This window comes from Mytilus galloprovincialis, chromosome 9 (genome assembly GCF_965363235.1).
Source record: "Mytilus galloprovincialis chromosome 9, xbMytGall1.hap1.1, whole genome shotgun sequence".
In the NCBI taxonomy this organism is placed as follows: Eukaryota; Metazoa; Mollusca; class Bivalvia; order Mytilida; family Mytilidae; genus Mytilus; species Mytilus galloprovincialis.
In genome coordinates, this window is record NC_134846.1 from 24772284 (window position 1) to 24790512 (window position 18229).

Here is an 18229-nt window from a genome sequence, read left to right on the forward strand (position 1 = left end):
ACAAACACAGATCAAGTTTGAATTTGAGTGCTGTCACTTTCATAGTTCTTAAGTTAATACCCTTTATAAATTGAAAGTTGATGAATTTGCCGTATAGTTACAAGTGGGAGCATCTGTATCCCATGGATTTTACTTCTTTTATTTGTGTGTTTTTCAGATGATTTTTATAGTTTATTCTTGCATTTGTGTTGTGCTGTATTGTCCCAGGTTTATAAGCTAAGTGTTAAATTATCAGATTTTTTCTTGGAACTAGAGGTATACCGGGTATAAATAAATATATTTGGAGAAATGATGAAGAGTGTTGGTATGGTATCAAATTTTATTTACAGTTTATTATTGCACAATACAATGTAAAAAATGATTTACTTCTCTTTCATTCAACTTCTCCTTAAAAAAACATTTCTTTTTCAAAATGTATTCAAAGTACTATTCATGATGCAGTCCCATTTCTTGAATTTCTGTTGCTGTACAATAACAATAACATACATCTTGCAAAACATGCTATTTCTATTGAAATGTTTTTTTACAAGTGTTATCTAGTAAGGTGTTTAAATTGCATAATAAAAATATAGCCGAAACCTAAAAATGATCTTGGTATTTAAGCATTTGGGATCAGCACAGTAATGTACCAAAAATAATAGAGATAAAAATTAAGTAAAGCTCAAAAATGTATCTGTACTTCTTTTGATTGAGAAATAAGAATACATGTAATACTTTGCAACTGTTTACTATTACCATTAATACATTGTTGCCCAATAAATAAATGTAATTGATATCTTAACTGTCAATAGAATATTACATGATCTTCTTTATGGCATAAGAAACAGACACAGGGGAGATAATTACATCAATAACATAAAATGCTATTTTTCACAATGTCAGATTAGATTAAGATTCATTTTCAACTGGTTTAATCAAAAGCTTGAAAATCAGTGCATTTATCCCTCTTTTCTACAATGACTTTTGGATGATTATGTATGAAGATTATTTGTATCAACTTTTATAAACAAATCACCGATATATTTTTTTTATCAGTTAGATATCCAAGGATCTGACAACACTCCTTTTTACTTTTTTTCCTTTCAAATTATTACATCAGCCAATGAAATTTCAGCCTTCAAATTTTTGAAGGTGTGTATTTCTGCAACAGAAGCAGAGGATTCCTGAATGGTTTATATAAAAATGCAAAGAAGAATGAATGCAACTTATTCAATTCCTTGTAAGCTAAGCTTGAATGTATATCTTTATCACATTAAGATACATAAAAATAGTTTTTTTCTGTCTAAAATTATGCAAATTTAAAATCAATACATTAAATTAAGATATTCCATATTTAATCATATAAAAATCTGCATGTGTTTATCTTTTGAAACAAAAGATAGAAATTTGTTGAAGAAAATGAAAGGCCAAAATTTTCACTAAATTCATCTCTAACAGTAGTACATGAATATATATATTTTTATTATATATTTGAATTAACTCGATGAAAAATAGCTTGTACGCAAATTTTCATAATAAAAATCACTGTGGGATCAAAAGTGTTGTATGTCTTTCAGTTTGAATATCTTGGCAGTAATCATCAAGTACTCTAATCTTTTTGTCCTGTCAGACTTGCTGTGAGACATAAATGATAATTTATGTATGATAATTTATGTCTATAAACTTCACACAAAGTATTTGTACAGTATCAAATCTTTAACAAATAACATGATCTTTATAATAAATATATCTGTTATAAACAGGATGACATTATAATAAATTACTAGCATTATCAACCAAGTCTATGACCACCTCCTCCTTGATTTCCCCCTCCCATCCTCTGGCCTGCCCCTCCTCCTCCTTCTCCCCCACCTATACCACTCCATTGTGATACAAAAAATAACAATGCTGCAAATATAAGTCCAGGAAGGCCCATTAAAACTCCAGCTAATACGAAAGCTACTAATACAATGGGCTCCACAACATAAGGTCCAACATTAAATCTAGGCAGTCCAAAGCCTAACAGTTTTTGATTAGCCACAGTAAATACAGAAACACTTTGTCCTCCAGCTTGACCTTGCTGGTATGCATTGTTGTCGTGCTGAACATACCCCTGGAAAGAAAAATCAAGGAGATGAGTAAAATAACAATAATCTAGGATTATTTGTGTTTTTACAATTATCTATATAGTGTATTGTAGTTTAATAAATGTTTGCAAGCAGTTATTATTGGGAGTAGTGAACAATAAAAAATAATGCAAGATTAATAAGGCAGCAACCATTTGATTTTCTGGGGGGCGCTATGGTTTTTTTTGGAAAAAAAAGTTTTGTTTCCAGGTTTTGGTGAAAAAAAAATAATTTGTTTTGGACCCTGAGAAAAAAAAAATTGTTTGTTTCACCCTCAGCTCCCACTATATGTAATGCTAAAATTGAAAGAAAAAAATTGTTTTCGGTTTGTCGCTAAAAAAATAGATTGTTCTTTGCCGAAGGCGAAAAAAAAGTTTGCGCAGAAAAAAAAACCATAGCCCCCCCCAGAAAATCAAATGGTTGCTGCCTAAGAGTAATATTAGGAAATGTTGCATTCACGTAAGGCTATATTTTTTCAATGTGAGATTTTAAGCAAAACTGATCCTTTTCTTACATGTCCAATTTTCACCATAGTAAAAACAGATTTACAGAATTTTATGAATGTAATATATGTATTTTGTTAATAAATCAATTCAAACAACAGATAAATGCTTAACTTCAATAACTAAATTGCAGACACAGACTTCTATGTTTGTTAAATTATGTTCTGATGTTGCTGTTTGCTTGACATTTTCACTACATCACCAATAAAAAAAATATAAAGTATCCATACTTCTTATTACAAACAGAACTAGATGCTCCGCAGGGCGCAGCTTTATACGACTGCAGAGGTTGAACCCTGAAAAGTTGGGGCAAGTATGGACACAACATTTTAGCTTGATACAGCTCTAAATTTGGATTGTGATTAAATAGTTGACACAACATAGGTTTCTGACACAGAATGAATGTGGTCTAGGACTTAAACTTAAAAACTTAAAAATTTTAAATTGGACATTTACCTTTTATGGTCCAATATCCAAAATCTAAATACATGGTTAGATTCAGCATATCATATATAGAACCCCAAGAATTCAGTTTTTGATGAAATCAAATAATGTTCAATTTTAGACCCTTTAGACCTCAGTGTAGACCAATTTGATAACCGGGCCCAAATATTAAAAATTTAAATACATGGTTAGATTCTGCATATTGAAGAACCTCATATATTCAATTTTTGTTGTAATCAAACAAAGTTAAATATTTGACCCTTTGGACCTTAAGGATGTATTCCTCTGACTTTTCAGTCTCGTTCAGTCTCGTTGAAATCTTGTTCTTGAATTATTTCCAAAACATGTGATACAAGTGGAAAATATCAACGAATTTTAAAAATATAATAATCAAACATAACTCTGTGAAAAAATTGTGTATTTACAATGAACGGTTTTTGAGTAATCCAGTTTTCAAGTTTTACGACCAATTAAGTCAGTATTTTTAGCCAAAATTTTGAGAAAATGGGTGAGGGATACGAAAAATGATTTTACAAGAATCATGTACATCCCATATTATTTTGATCTTTTCAAATTTCTTAGATATGTATTTTTTCAATCATTTATAACAAAAAAGTTGAAATATTATGCACTTTGTTCTTAAAACTGAGAAAAATCACAAAAATTGAAAATTGACAGCATGGTAAATTTTACACAAAAAAGCGTCAAAATATGATAAAACTTTCTTATATTAACACCTACCTATAGTTTTTTTAAGTAAAATTTATTTAGATTGGTCCACTTCATCTTTATAGAAAGTATGAAAAAAAGTTTTAATTGTGGAACTGTGATTTTTTTCACGATAATAGCCCAAAAATAGGTAAAAATCGATGAAAAATGGGAAAATCACCAAATTTGGCCATTTTCAAAGGGCCGTAGCGAAAAAAGAAGTGCACCACCATATGATTTTTTCTTCACCAATTATTTTGTTACAGTCTTATGAACCCAAAAATCAGGTTAAGAAAAAAAGTTTAATTCTAGAAATTTTCGGCTCCTCAGAGGTGTACATCCTTAATGTAGACCAATTTGAAAACGGGACAATACTGTGCAATTGAATATTTCTTGCTATTGCGCAAAACAGTGTAATTGAAAATTTCTTGCTATTGCGCAATATTGGGCAATTAGATATTTCTTGCTATTGCACAATACTGGTCATAGCCTCAGTCACACCTTACCGGATAGCTCGAACGGACGCCTAACGGATAACTTTTTTCAATCCGTTCATGTCCGTTAGACGTCCGTTCTTATCCGTTAGACGTCCGTCCATATCCGTTGCATGTCCGTTAAGCGTACGTTTTATCCGTCGACGTCCGTTCTGTCCGGTGGAAAATTTTGTGCATGTTCAAAACTTTGAACGGACGTTCAACGGATAAAATGTCCGTTGAACGTCCGTTAGGCGTGCGTTTTGTACGGTACTCGTCCGTTTTGTTTCCGTTTTGTATCCGTTATGTGTCCGTTATACATCCGTTGGAGGTCTGGAAGATAAATTCACCAACGGACTTCTACCGGACGTTTAACGGATGTTGAACGGATGAGAAACGGACTTCTACCGTACGTATTACGGATAAAACGGATGATGAACGGATCTGAAACGGATAAATGCCAATTGAAAATTTTGCGTCAGAAATGCCCATTATTGGTATGTCAGATTTCTTAAGATTCATGAATTCTTATTATTCATAATTGACCTTAGAGTATGGGCACGTCTTCACAATCAAGCAGTTCTTATTCAGGGCAGACACTGCCCTTTGGTGGAATTTTGAAGAACAAACCAAAAAACCTGTAACACAGAAACATTTTGAATACTTATGCGATTTACATGTTTTATTATTGTCGCCTTTGATTTTTCCGTATATCTTGTTCATCCGTTTTATCCGGTACGCTTCCGTTAGCTGTCCGTTTTATGCGGTACTCGTCTGTTGGATGTACGTTCGACATACGTTCTGTCCGGTACGTGTCCGTTTCTCGTACGTTGCATATCCGGTGTGTGTCCGTTATGCATCCGTTACACGTCCGTTTTATTCGGTCAGTACATCAACGGACTCCCAACGGATAACAATTTTGTCAACGGACAACTATTATTTTCATCCGTTAGGCGTCCGTTTCTGCTATCCGGTAAGGTGTGACCTGAGACTACTATAACACATAGTTATAGTAGTCTCAGGTGTGACCGAGGCTTGTGAAATTGAAGATTTCTTGCTATTGCACAATACTGTGCAATTGAAGATTTCTTGCTATTGCACAATACTGTGCAATTGAACATTTCTTGCTACTGCACAATACTGTGCAATTGAAGATTTCTTGATATTGTGCAATACTGTGCAATTGAAACTTTCTTGCTATTGCACAATACTTAATATAATAATTTTGGACCCTGACTTAGAACAACTTGAAAACTTGGTCCATAATCAAAAATTTAAGTACATGTTTAAATTCAGCATATCAAAGAACCCCAAGGTTTCAATTTTTGTTATCTCCCAAGCGTCATCTCAAGAGAAGTCACGAGACCTTTAGATTTAAATCATATTTCGAGCTGCAGTCATCGAGGACAGACGTGCCTCTGTCCTCCCTTTAAAGATATTTTCCCCTGCTCGTTCAGAACGTGCTTTATTTTAGGGAGCTACCATTTGATTTTTATGGGGGGGCTAGGATGAAATTTGAAAAAAATAGGCAGGACAGGAGTTTTGAGTAAAAAAAAAAGGCAGGATGAGACACTTGCAAAAAAAAAAAAGTCAGGAAGACAATTTAGGTAAAAAAAAGTCAGGATAAACTAAAAAAAAAAAAGGCAGGACCGAACAGAGTGAAAAATAAAAAGGCAGGACAGAGATTACAGCTAAAAAAAAAATGCAGGACAAAATTTTTCATCCTAGCCCCCCCATAAAAATCAAATGGTAGCTCCCTTATATACGAAAGATATCCGAGTTTTCATTTATCGGTTCAATGTAAGTATATTTTATTATATTTATATGGTTAATATAATTTTAGGCAGATGGTGTCGTCTGCATTTCATTTATTTAATTCTGTTATGGGAACGGATGGTGTCGTCTGTCGGAATTTTTTAAAGGACGGTGGTCCTATTTAGCAGATGGTCTGCATTTTTATTTATTTTATTCTGTTATGGGAACGGATGATGTCGTCCGTCGGAATTTTTTAAAGGACGGTGGTCCTATTTAGCAGATGGTCTACATTTTCATTTATTTTATTCTGTTATGGGAACGGATGGTGTCGTCCGCCGGAATTTTTTAAGGACGGTGGTCCTATTCATTTGAACGGACATTTGTTGGCTTGTTATTTAGGATGGTGCTCATCCTTTCTTATTTGAGAACAGACATGTGTTGTCTTTGGGTTATATGATGCTGGTCCTATAGACTAATTTTATGATGTTGGTCTCTCACTTAAGAGAGCGAACTTAGTTTGTCGTGTTTAATTTAAGGATTACCATCCAATTTACATTTATTGTTTTTGACGATGTCGTCATTTTCCTCGAAACACGGTGTAATTTGGTTACATTTAATGGGCTGGTTGACTTTATTTTGTTGAAAACAGAATTTTTTACTGAGATGAGGTACGTGTTTCGCCGGTTTCCCGCCTTTTGCTTCGTCCGTGCGTTTAAAGTTGGATCTATTTATTCCCTATTTAGTCAGTTTGAATTATGATTTTATTATGTGATTTGAAGATATAACATTTGATATGCTATTATTATATGATGTGTACGATTTGAGAAGTTTTCCTATTTAGCATATTTTAGTCACAATGAATAAACATGTTTCGTCAGTTCATTGACTCAGATAGGTCAGTATTGATTTTATTGCACTGATTGAACAGGTGAACTTTCTGTGAAATATTTAAAGTGTAAAAGGTAATTACGCAAGTTTGTTGCTAAATTTAAGGTGCGCTCGATAGCTAATGATGTTCATGAATGAGTTTTATTTTTGTTTAGCGGGTTTTAGATAGAAGAATAACTACCACTTAGTTTTAATTATTATAAAGCGAATTCAGCCAATCATTTGTGGGCTCCATACAGAACATGATGTTATTTCATTTTATTTGAGGTAATTATAATCAATTTTGATAATAGGTGCTACCGGTATAATTTGACAGGTGTCACGTGACGGGTGGTATTGAAATGATTGAATGGGTTGACGGCACTTTCCATAGTGATATATAAGTATTATGTTTGTAGTGTGGGTTTATCTTTTAATCTGAGTTGACATTTTGTCATATTTAGCTGTTTCTTTTATATATATATATATATATTCGTTTTTATGGAATATATTATATTTTGTAGATGGCTGAGCCACACTTGATATTAAAGCCTAGACATACACTAGTGGGGAAAGGTCTATTGCCTATGATCTTGGATTTCAAATCCACGGATGATGACGTTCTGGTAGAAAACATGGCACGTCTTAAACAAGATCATCCGTTGAACAACTATTCCCTTGATGAGCTGTCAATAGAGTTTAAGAAATTTACGGCAGAATCTTTTAAGGATGTTCTGATGCTAGCCGGGAAAGACGTAAATTTAGAGAACGGTTTACAACTCATGCATTAAGCCATTCTTTATGCCAATTTGATTGGCGGCCCCAAGGGTTCATCTTAAACTACTCTTGATCAAGTGTGACATGGGTGCAATTTTTCTCATTCGTTTTGGACAAGAATATATATATATAAATTTCAATAACTTACAAAAATAAAGGCATAAAGGGGAGATGTGCATGTAATAAAACCTGCAATCGATTGGACGAAAAAACGTCAGAAGCTTTTCTGTCTAGTACGTTCTGTGTACTTCTTAATCTATCATAACCAAATTGTGTGTTCGATTTCGAACTTGTAGAAAGATGTTTACTGGGGAAACTACATTGTAGTGCACTTGCAATTTTCAGTGTATGCCAATTTATTTTTAAAAGGTTGCCAGATAATCAATATTTTGAATAGTAAATTCTCATCAGTGTTGCTTGAATTGAAAATTGGGGAAAATGTCATGCTCACAATAATAATCTTTTTATGTCAATGAAGTACACTTAGCCGAAATGAATATTTTTAGGTTATAATTGTAAGATTATTAGCTTTTGGTGTTTAATATTGGTATATTAGTTATCTTGGTTAATGAATGTAAAAAATTGATATGGATCTTTCAGGAGCATCGACATCTGCTGCATCTGCTGCATCTACTACTAGACCTGCTACACCAATGGCTGGTGACCAGGGGCCACAAATTCAAAATACCCCGGATAGTATTTCTACATCCACTAAAACTAGTTCTGATCTTGAGGGAAGACTTCGGAAAATGGAAAACAGTTTTGACAATTTAAGAAATCAGCAAATTTCGGATAAAGTTACAGAAGCATTAAAAAGTGTTAGAGCTTTGGCCAGGAGGCCAAATTTGACGCCACCAAGCGTTCTTATAGCTGCATTAGGGTTTTTGGTTGAGTGTTTTAATAAAGCAAGTCACCCAGAGGCTGATTTCTTTAGTAAGACCTTGCAGGCTTGTAGACAATTTGAAAATCATGATGACATTTCTAATTTGTGTTTAAAATTGCTTGGGTCTTCAGAAGATAAAAAGATTTCAGCTACTATTGCTGAATGGCAAAGGAATGCTAGGAAAAATGAGAAAACTGATGAGAAGGTTGATAGCAAGGGTTGTAACCAAATGCCTATTCAAAGTGTGTCAGGTCCGTCAGCTTTTCCATATCCTTGCCCAGCGTTCCCTTATAATCCGTTTTCTGTAGGTTATGGTAATCCTGTAGGTTATGGTAATTGTTTCCCGGTAAATGGTCCCGCTGCTTTTCCTTTCGGTGATTCAAGTATGATGCGAAACCCAGGTTTTCGCCCTAGATTCAAAAGGAGAACTGGGGGCGTTTGTTTCTTCTATAAGGAGAATGGCCATCACGTGAACTCGTTGTCCGAAGTTGAACAAGGAGTAGTTTTGTTTTTCCGTAAAAATTTCGTAAGGTTTCAAAGTTTTCTGACATTCATTCCATGGGAATCTAATCCTTAGTGGCTTATTGTTAGTCACGCGGAATGGAGGTCGGGGAATTTTTTCTCTGTAATTTTTTCATTTTAGGATTATAGTCCAAAGAGAATGAAATTTGATTTATCTGAATGGGAAATGAAGTCATTATTTGACCCTAGCAGTATTGATTTTAAAGAAAACGAAGAAGTTTGGGTGGATTACAGAGGAAGAGTTCTCCTACATCCATTTTCCGTTCCCCGCGCAGAAGTAGCAGAAAATAGTATTTTTGATGTAGAAAATCTACCTTTTAGACAGCCAGAATCCTTTATCACAGGAAATCTGCACAAACATTTAGAAGCTTGTCGGGAACTTAATCCTTCTGCAGAAGTTTTAGAATGGTTAGAAAATGGGGTTACTATTAAAATTATTTCAGGCATTTCAAAGGCAATTTTAAAGGGAAAATGTATGACTCAGCTACGCCACCTTGTATGTATTTTGACAATGCACTTAACTGTAAGAACCATGTTGAATTTATTAAGTTGACTCTTTTAGATCGTGTCAGAAATGGATCTATATGTATGGGGTAGAGTTGGTTGTTGTGACCCCCCTCATTTGGTAATGCCCCTTACTTAAGATGTAACCAAACCTAGGCTCTGTCATGATGAGCGTTTTTTGAACCTGTGGGTCATAGATAAGCCTTTTGTATTAGCCAAAACAGTTATGATAGATACTCTAGGATAAACAACTTTGTAGACAACTCTGTAGGTTCCCTTTTTAAGGAAATTGCTCGTTCACCTCAAACAGCTGAGAGAGCATTTGACGAAGTGGGTGACACAACCAAATTGCTTTCAGCATTTCTCTAACTTCTCATTTTTCAAGAGTGTGTTATTTGTATTAAAATAGTTTTCAGTGTATTGTATTTAACGTTTACTGAATATTTGTATATATATGAATAAATTTGAATTTGTTAATTTTGTATTTATTTACTTACTGATAATAATAAATGTGGAGTAATCGGCAATGAGACAATTATCAGACAATACGGCATATAATGATTACCAGATTAGGCGTTACAGTTTACGAAGGAAACGACTATAAATATCATGGTTTTGTCTTTCACATATATTAAAGAATTAGTTTTGGTTAGTTTTGGGTTTTGTTTTTTGTGAGTTTTGGGATTAATAGTTCATAAGGTATGATGGACGGATAGGGATTTGCTCCAATGGTAACAATCTTGAGAGTATGGATATGCGAACTGAAATTTCACGCTCCAATACTAAAAGCATCTAGTTACTTGGAGTGTGGTGTCACTTATGATAGCCCTGTATCCTAAGCGACATCTCACGAGAAGTCACGAGACCTTTAGATTTAAATCATATTTCGAGATGCAGTTGATCTAAGGATGGTGGTTGAATTTTTCTCTTTCTCTGAGATAGCATTCGTTTGTTGGCCCAGCTTGTTGGTTTGATGAAGTTCTTGTTCGTTAGAGTACGAACTATCGACTACTATTTTGTTCCCCCCCTCCCGCCCTCTCTCGTTGTCTGTGTTTGATCACACTCCAAGAATTTGATGCTCTCTAAAATTTCACGCTCCAATACTAAAAGCATCTAGTTACTTGGAGTGTGTGTCACTTAGGATAGCCCTAAAGTCAAGCTAAGTTTAATTTTGGACCCTTTGGACCTTAATGTAGCTTAAGACCAATTTGAAAACAGGACCAAAAATTAACAATCTGAATACACGTTTAGATTTGGCATATTAAAGAACCCCATGCCAATAATTCATTTTTTGATGAAATCAAACAAAGTTTAATTTTGGACCTTTTTGGCCCATAATTCCTAAACTGTTGGGACCAAAACTCCCAAAATCAATCCAAACCTTCCTTTTGTGGTCATAAACCTTGTGTTAAAATTTCATAGATTTCTATTTACTTATACTAAAGTAATTGTGCAAAAACCAAGAAAAATGCTTATTTGGGACCTTTTTTTGGTCCCTAATTCCTTAACTGTTGGGACCAAAACTCCCAAATTCAATCCCAAATTTCCTTTTGTGGTCATACACCTTGTGTTTAAATTTCATAGATTTCTATTTACTTATAAATACTAAAGTTAGAGTGCGAAAACCAAATGTCTTCGGACGACGACGATGACGATGACGCCAACGTCATACCAATATACGACCAAAAAATTTTCAATTTTTGCGGTCATATGAAAAGGTGGTTGTAAAAAAACACAAAATGTCTTCCAAGTAGATAGAATAATTGAACTTTTGGATGTACTTAGATATAAGAAGATTTGGTATGAGACAACTTTCGATCAAACTCATAATTTATAACCATTACCATGATTACCGCATGTAAACAAATTTATTTCTTTATTTCAATATTAACCCTTTCCCTTTCATACATATTTATATTTTGAACATTTTTTTTTTTTTTTACTAAGGCAGCAACCTTTTGATTTTCTGGGGGGGGGGGGGGGGCTATGTTTTTTTTTGGAAAAAAAGTTTGTTTCCAGTTTTTGGAGAAAAAAATAATTTGTTTTTGATTCTGAGAAAAAAAAATTGTTTGTTTCACCCTCAGCTGCCACTATATGTAATGCTAAAATTGAAAGAAAAAAATTGTTTTCGACTTGTCACGAAAAAAATAGATTGTTTTTCGCCACAGGCGAAAAAAAAATTTGTCCAGAAAAGAAAACCATAGCCCCCCCCCCAGAAAATCAAATGGTTTCTGCCTAAAGAGCATTTTGTAATTTCATATATATGTAGATTTTCATTTTTTGTTTGTTAAACTTTTTGTTTCCAGAATTACATGAATTAATAAGACACAATTTTTTCATATTTTACAAATAATACCAGGCAATGCAATGCCAAAACTCAGCATTAAATCAAATTATGAGCATGATGAGTATCTGAATTTCAGTAATGTTGAATTATTCAATACAATGATTGTAGCAAGACTATCTAGATCTTGTTGAAGCAGCGCCACTAGATACAGGAGTGGTACCAATTTAACTCACCTGTCTTGGTCTTGCTGAAGTAGGCCTGCTAGATCTTGATGAACTCTGTTGTGCCCTTGGATCATCATCTGGTACTATATCACCATTACTTAAAATTTTTACCATGACGTGATATATCTGAAATATGATACAGACATTATAAAATTTCTTTACTTTTTGATTGTTCATCAATCATCATCATGAAAATATTTTAAGATGGATTCGTTAAAAAATGAAAATTTGCTGGGGCAACCAATATCTGTCATGACAATGACAATAAAGTCTAGTTTGATATAGTGTCTATTTTCTATATTTATACACTGTTATTGCTAAGTATTCAAACTGCTGTGATTTAATTGATCATTTTGAAAACAAGACTGTCACCTTTTGGAAATATACATGTAGTTATCTCGTACCAATGTCGACTCATACCACTTAAACCAAACTGTACCACTGCTTACTCGTACCAAGGCAAATTCATACCATTGTCAACTTGTACCAACTTATTTAAATGCATTCAAATGGTGTGTAAATAAGGAATTATGTATACCAAGTTGAACTCTTTTCCTGGCACTCCTATTTCAACTGTTTATTATTTTTGTCATGATTGTTTCCCATTTTCACGCTTTCAAATTATTCTACTTTCAAGTGTCTTTTGATAAGGTAAATATGTAGTTTTATTGACTTTTGCAAAACTGATATTCACTGAGGCCAAAAGTCAATTAAACCACATATTTACCGAAACAAAAGACAGTAATTGTTTTATTCCATATTCCGGGAGAAATGAATTAATGGCAATTATTTACCAAAACCAATTGTACATCAAACTTTTTTTTTACCAAAATTATGCATGTAAAAGCACACAATGTTTTGTGCTTTGAATATACTTTTTCCGCAGGTAAATATGATTTTTTATTCAAAATCCCATTCATATAGAAAAACTTACTAAAATTTTAACAATAGGGAATAATCAGTGATATTTATTACGATCTTTATGAACTTACCTGCTTGCTGCAAATCATTTTTAAGTATAAATCCAATACACTTATAATATACTATCATTTAAAAATCAATGTTTAACAGTCACCAACATGTGCTAATATTAAAATTTCAAGCATTATTCGGTCATTACAAGTGTTAATTATTCGGATAATAACGGTGTTATTTTGTCATTAGTGTTACCCTCACACTTAGTTCAAATAATTGTGACGTCAGGCAAGACTATTTTAATTTTTGGTCTGGGACGCCTTTCTGCGTTAATGTGGGATAAAAAACCAGTCAAAATCGAAAAATACCCACACTGGCCACAGCAGACATGATTATTTGGACTTCCTCACACTACGACCCAAATGAGACCCACTTTGCAGTGGTATGGGTTCTGAATGGTACAAGTTTATGTTAAAATGTAGTACGAGTTGACGTAGTATGAGTTTACAATTGTATGAGTTAATTTGCTTCCCTTTTGTTTGCTATAAATGTCACTTTTTGTGAAGATCCTTAGATTACATGGAGACATGTTGACCATCAGACCTTTTCGCTGATGACTGCCTTCTTTACAGAACAGTGAAATCCCAGAAAGACTATGACATACTTCCAAGAAGACCTCAAAAACCTAGAAAAATGGGCTAATAACTGGGGAATGCGGTTTAATGCCAAAAAATGCTACAACCTAAGCATCAGAAACAACAGCCATAAATTCTACAGTTTAAATGGACACATATACTTCAACAAGTCCAGCATAACCCATACCCAGTCCCAGGCCTAAAAATTTCGGAAGACCTTAAATGGACCACCAACATATCAAATGTGGCAAAGAAAGCAAATTCAACACTAGGCTTTCTAAGAAGAAATTTGAAATACTACCCACAAGATTGCAAAACAACAGCTTACATCTCGCTCGTCAGATCAACTATGTCTATGGAATATGGAGCCATAGTATGGGACCCCAACACAGCAACAAACATACATTTTTATAAATAAGCTTGAAAGGATACAACGTCAAGCAGCAAGATTTATCACCAGAGATTACAAGTCAAGAGAGGACAGATGTGTCTCAAAAATGCTTGCAGAAGTTAACATTTATGTACAAAGTGGTTGAGGGGCTGATTCCCTCTATTGAACCAGACTGTCCAGTCAAATTTCTCAAAAAAAAAAACATGTTCTACGAGAAATATAACTACCAATAAATTCCAAGAATACCAAGTTACAAATATTGTGGAAAAGCAAGTAAAGAACAACTCTGCTAGACAACACTGTAGTGCACCCATCAAGCGAACAGAGCTTCAAATCCGCTCTTACTCCCAGTCAATAAATCAGTTATATTAAAGACAGTATTTGTATCGACAATGTATTCATACAGATACAGGCAGATGTTGACAGTTGCCTCCTATGGCAGTCAAGTAGAAAAGAGAAACAAAAAGAAAGAAATAGTGTATTAGTTCACAGCTTGAAAGCGTTTTTTACATGTACATGGCCAAAGCTGTGTAGTCCTGAGTATGCCAAAGTTGTGCTTCTGCCTAATAATGGCCACAATCAATTGCAACAGGTTGATTATAATGCCATGACTAAGGTGCGCATACAGACCCCCTCCCCCACCCCTACCCCCATTTTGTCATTTGACTTCCCATGTTCCCAATTTGTCTAGGTTGCTCTGGAGGTCGTTTGAATCTTTGTCAGATGAGATGGTAAGATATGCTATATTGTGTCATCAGCAAATAGGCGGACAGTGGATTTGATCCCATTTGGCAAATGTCTGGCATGTCGTTGATGTAGAACAAGAATAATACAGGACCAAGAACAGAACCTTGGGGAACTCCAGATTCTATATCAATATGTGATGAGCTCTCTCCATGCACTACTACTGCTTGCGTCCGATGGGATAAGAAGCTAGCAATCCATCTATTGGTTTTACCTGTTTTAGTTTGTGTACCAGGAGACTATGACCTACTTTGTCAAATGCCTTTGAGAAATCCATTATAAGAACATCTGTCTGTTTACCTGCACTCATATAATTTAGTGATGTCATCCACGAATTTGATTAGTTGGGTTTCACACAAGCGTTAACTAATGTATGGAAACAATGTTGTAACGGATAGAGGATTTGATGTTGATCAGCATGTTTCATGATATGACTTGTAACTATATGCTCTATTAGTTTGCAGCAGATACAAGTTGGAGAGATTGGTCTATAGTTTTCTGCTTCATATCTTTCTCCTTTCATGAATACTTGTGTTACATGTACGTTCGCATTTCTCCAGTCATTTGGTACATCCCCAGTTTCTATTGATGTTTTGAAAATGATTGTAAGGATTGGGGCTATTTCTGAGGCCAGTTCGTTGAGTAGTTTAGGTTTTATATTATCTGGTCCAGCTGCTTTATTTGGATTTATTTTTTTGTGTAGTCCTGTGGAGGCCGAAACGAAGTCTTCATGAGCGAATCATCTTGTTTCCAATTCGGATCGGGTGGACATGTATTCTACACTCAATGCTTAATTCTAAAAGTGTTAAGTCTATTTTTGCGTCGTGAGCTATAACCCAGTTACTTTTATCCATCACATTTACCTGATTCTCAACCACGTACAATAATACACCGGAAGTTTACATATCAGTGGGATTTGCGCCTTCTTTATTAGAGAGCAATTTCCGGGTTGAACATTCTACTAATTTGGTTTGTTTAAATGTCCTGTTAATCCACCCAATTCCACAGTTAAATAACCTATAGTGCAGATGTTTTATTGTTCCTTTTTTATGCATGTCAATCACTACATTTTTTAAAAAGACATTGTTTTATTTTACCAATAATGTCACTGTAGTGACAGTCATGACAGTGTTAGGCAAGCTACATAAACTTCATAAATAGACTTTGTTTCTTTGTTTGTAAAACATGCAAAAATAAAATATTACACATGTTACAAAAAGCAAAATATTAGCACATTATTGAAACCCCCCTTTTGTTTGGACGTTCAATGCATTTGAATGGGAGCATATATACATGTAGTTGGACCCCCCCTTTTTACTCTGGGTTGGGACCCCCCCCCCCCCCAGGTGTGTCATTATCTTTCTTGTTGACTGGTACGTTTAACGTTTCTAGGTGGTACTTTTCAATTTATTCCATGAATATCTTATATAAAAATTCCTACATTTAGGCGGTACTTGTCAATAGCATAGGAGGGTAAAAGTACCGGGTACCACCTCCTAATGAATGGTCTGCCCCCCCTTTTTTTTTTAAAATGGCTGGATCCACCCCTGACACAAGATGTAAAGCTTTATTTAAAGGTGGTATATGCAATACAAGTATGAATTGATTTATTTCACTTGACTGGGCGGGTTTAACCGGTTCGCCTAATTACATGTAAGACCAGTCTATCTATAGACAGGTGTGTCGGGATAAACTCATCAATGAAGTGTCAAGTTATTCGTCCCATATCATACACTCAGTTCATTTCTATATCCGTTTGGTGACACTGATAGATGATTTGAAATCAATTATAATTATAATGGCCATCATCCTTATCACACACATCTTCAAATAGACTGTCCTTATGCAAATATAACGTAAGCTCTGCCCGATCAGTTGAAGTTTGTATTAGCAATACAAACTTAAGCTCTGACATGTCTGAAGAGCTTTTAAAACCAATTGTATAATAAAGAAACACATAGCAATACAAACAGTAAAACTCAGTTTATTAGAAATCCAAGTCCGATGTCATAATATTTAACAATAGAAACTAAGCAAAATGACAATGATACATAAATTAACAAAGAACAACTTGAACTAGCAGTTGCAATGTACTGACTTGCCAGTAAAAGCACACTTATAACATATATATGTAACACTCAGAAACGTGTCCTTCCCCCCAAACGTGTTCAATTCCCCCAAACGTGTCCACGACTCAACATAGACATCACTGAACTGCAAAACATGTCTAGTTGTAAAACAGCGCCTAAGCGTGTCATTTTTTTAAGCACCCAAACGTGTCCAATCCCCCAGATCAGTCCATATGTTTTCTTTTTTACTGGAATTATCATTCGTGTCAATATTATAAATACGTGGGTTATTTGGTTATTGCTGTAAATAAATACTCATTTTACTAATTCATTGAAAAATAGAAAAATAACTTTTTTTCTAAACCGACAGTGTAACCTGAGTAAAATTGGGGGCTTTTGTTCTGCTATATTGCATGTATATGCTAAGTTAAATTGTAGATATTAAATCAGATAACTTGTGTAGGGAGAATGTCCCATTCTTTGTGCATTTTTAACATGAAGTCATAAAATAATCATTTTCTACTAACTCTTATTTTTTTATATATTAAAATCCAAACTAGACTGTTTTAATCCCGAATAACTGAAAAAAATTTATGCCCAATCTTAAAGTCCCCGTATAATAAAAGAACCTAACTTCAGTATAAAAAAGAAGATGTGGTATGATTGCCAATGAGACAACTCTCCGCAAGGGACCAAATGACACATAAATTGACAGCTACTAGTATAGATGACAGTACAGCCGTCAACAATGAGCAAAGCCCATCCGCATAGTAAGCTTTAAAAGGCCCCCAAAATGACAAATGCATTTATTGCTAACATGATATCAATCAAATAATGCATGAAATATTTGGCACTGGACGTTATGTCTCTTGTTCGTGTGTCTTTAGTAATGTTGGAAACCTGAAATTTATTTAAAAAAAAATGATAACCAGTTTATGATTTTACATGTTTTAGGAGCTTTTAAAATATCAGAACTGTAGAAAGAAGGGAAGCCAATTCTGCTGGAAAAAAAACATGCAATATTTGGATGAATATAAAAGGCATCAACCAAGTTTATTAGTACAAAATAATTTACATAGTAAACAATTAATTTAACAGTACAAGAATTATATGTATGCTTGCTAAAAATGTGCATGAAATGCTTGCAACTGGACAATAATCAACTTTATTGATTTGGGACGGCCAGGCATGTATTAGCGCTAAAAGACGTGAGACGTTCTGTCGTGTGAAAGTGGACACGTTTTGGCGAATATCAATTAGGGGACACGTTTGAGGAATATCAAATATTATGGACACGTCTGGGGAGAACAGACACATTTGGGGGGAGGGGGGGGGGGGGAAGGACACGTTTGGGAGTGTTACATATACATAATGGTAATTTTATAATTATATGACAAAATATTTCTACATGTACTTTACAAAA

The 18229-nt window shown here is 34.3% G+C and overlaps 2 protein-coding genes across 5 annotated transcripts in view; one reads left to right on the top strand and one right to left on the bottom strand.

Annotated features, from left to right (window-relative positions):
• Window positions 1-305: 305 nt before the first annotated feature.
• On the bottom strand, window positions 306-15689 carry LOC143044693 (protein FAM241B-like). Of its 3 annotated transcripts, none has more exons than XM_076216764.1 (3): window positions 15601-15689; window positions 12062-12178; window positions 306-2092 (listed from the first exon to the last, which is right to left on the bottom strand). In XM_076216764.1, exons 2-3 carry the CDS (start codon window positions 12164-12166, stop codon window positions 1772-1774), a joined length of 426 nt encoding a protein of 141 aa, XP_076072879.1. In that variant the 5' UTR covers window positions 12167-12178; window positions 15601-15689; the 3' UTR covers window positions 306-1771. The 3 variants fall into 3 exon arrangements, with proteins under 3 accessions (XP_076072879.1, XP_076072878.1, XP_076072877.1); XM_076216763.1 differs by lacking the exon at window positions 15601-15689 and adding an exon at window positions 14988-15080; XM_076216762.1 differs by lacking the exon at window positions 15601-15689 and adding an exon at window positions 14952-15080.
• LOC143044692 (annexin A4-like) overlaps window positions 15629-18229 on the top strand; it is a 29985-nt gene continuing 27384 nt past the window's right edge. For both annotated transcript variants that reach the window (XM_076216760.1, XM_076216761.1), the window contains exon 1: window positions 15629-15706. The gene's annotated coding sequence lies outside the window, so the exon portion shown is untranslated. The remainder of the gene's footprint in view (window positions 15707-18229) is intronic.

Coding starts and splice junctions, on each gene's coding strand:
- LOC143044693 (XM_076216762.1), bottom strand. CDS start 15,065: ATGACATCACTAAATTATATGAGTGCAGGTAAACAGACAGATGTTCTT. Junction 12,179..14,951: donor TGGTACACAAACTAAAACAG/GTAAAACCAATA, acceptor ATCATATTTCAG/ATATATCACGTCATGGTAAA. Junction 2,093..12,061: donor CTTCAGCAAGACCAAGACAG/GTGAGTTAAATT, acceptor TTTTCTTTCCAG/GGGTATGTTCAGCACGACAA.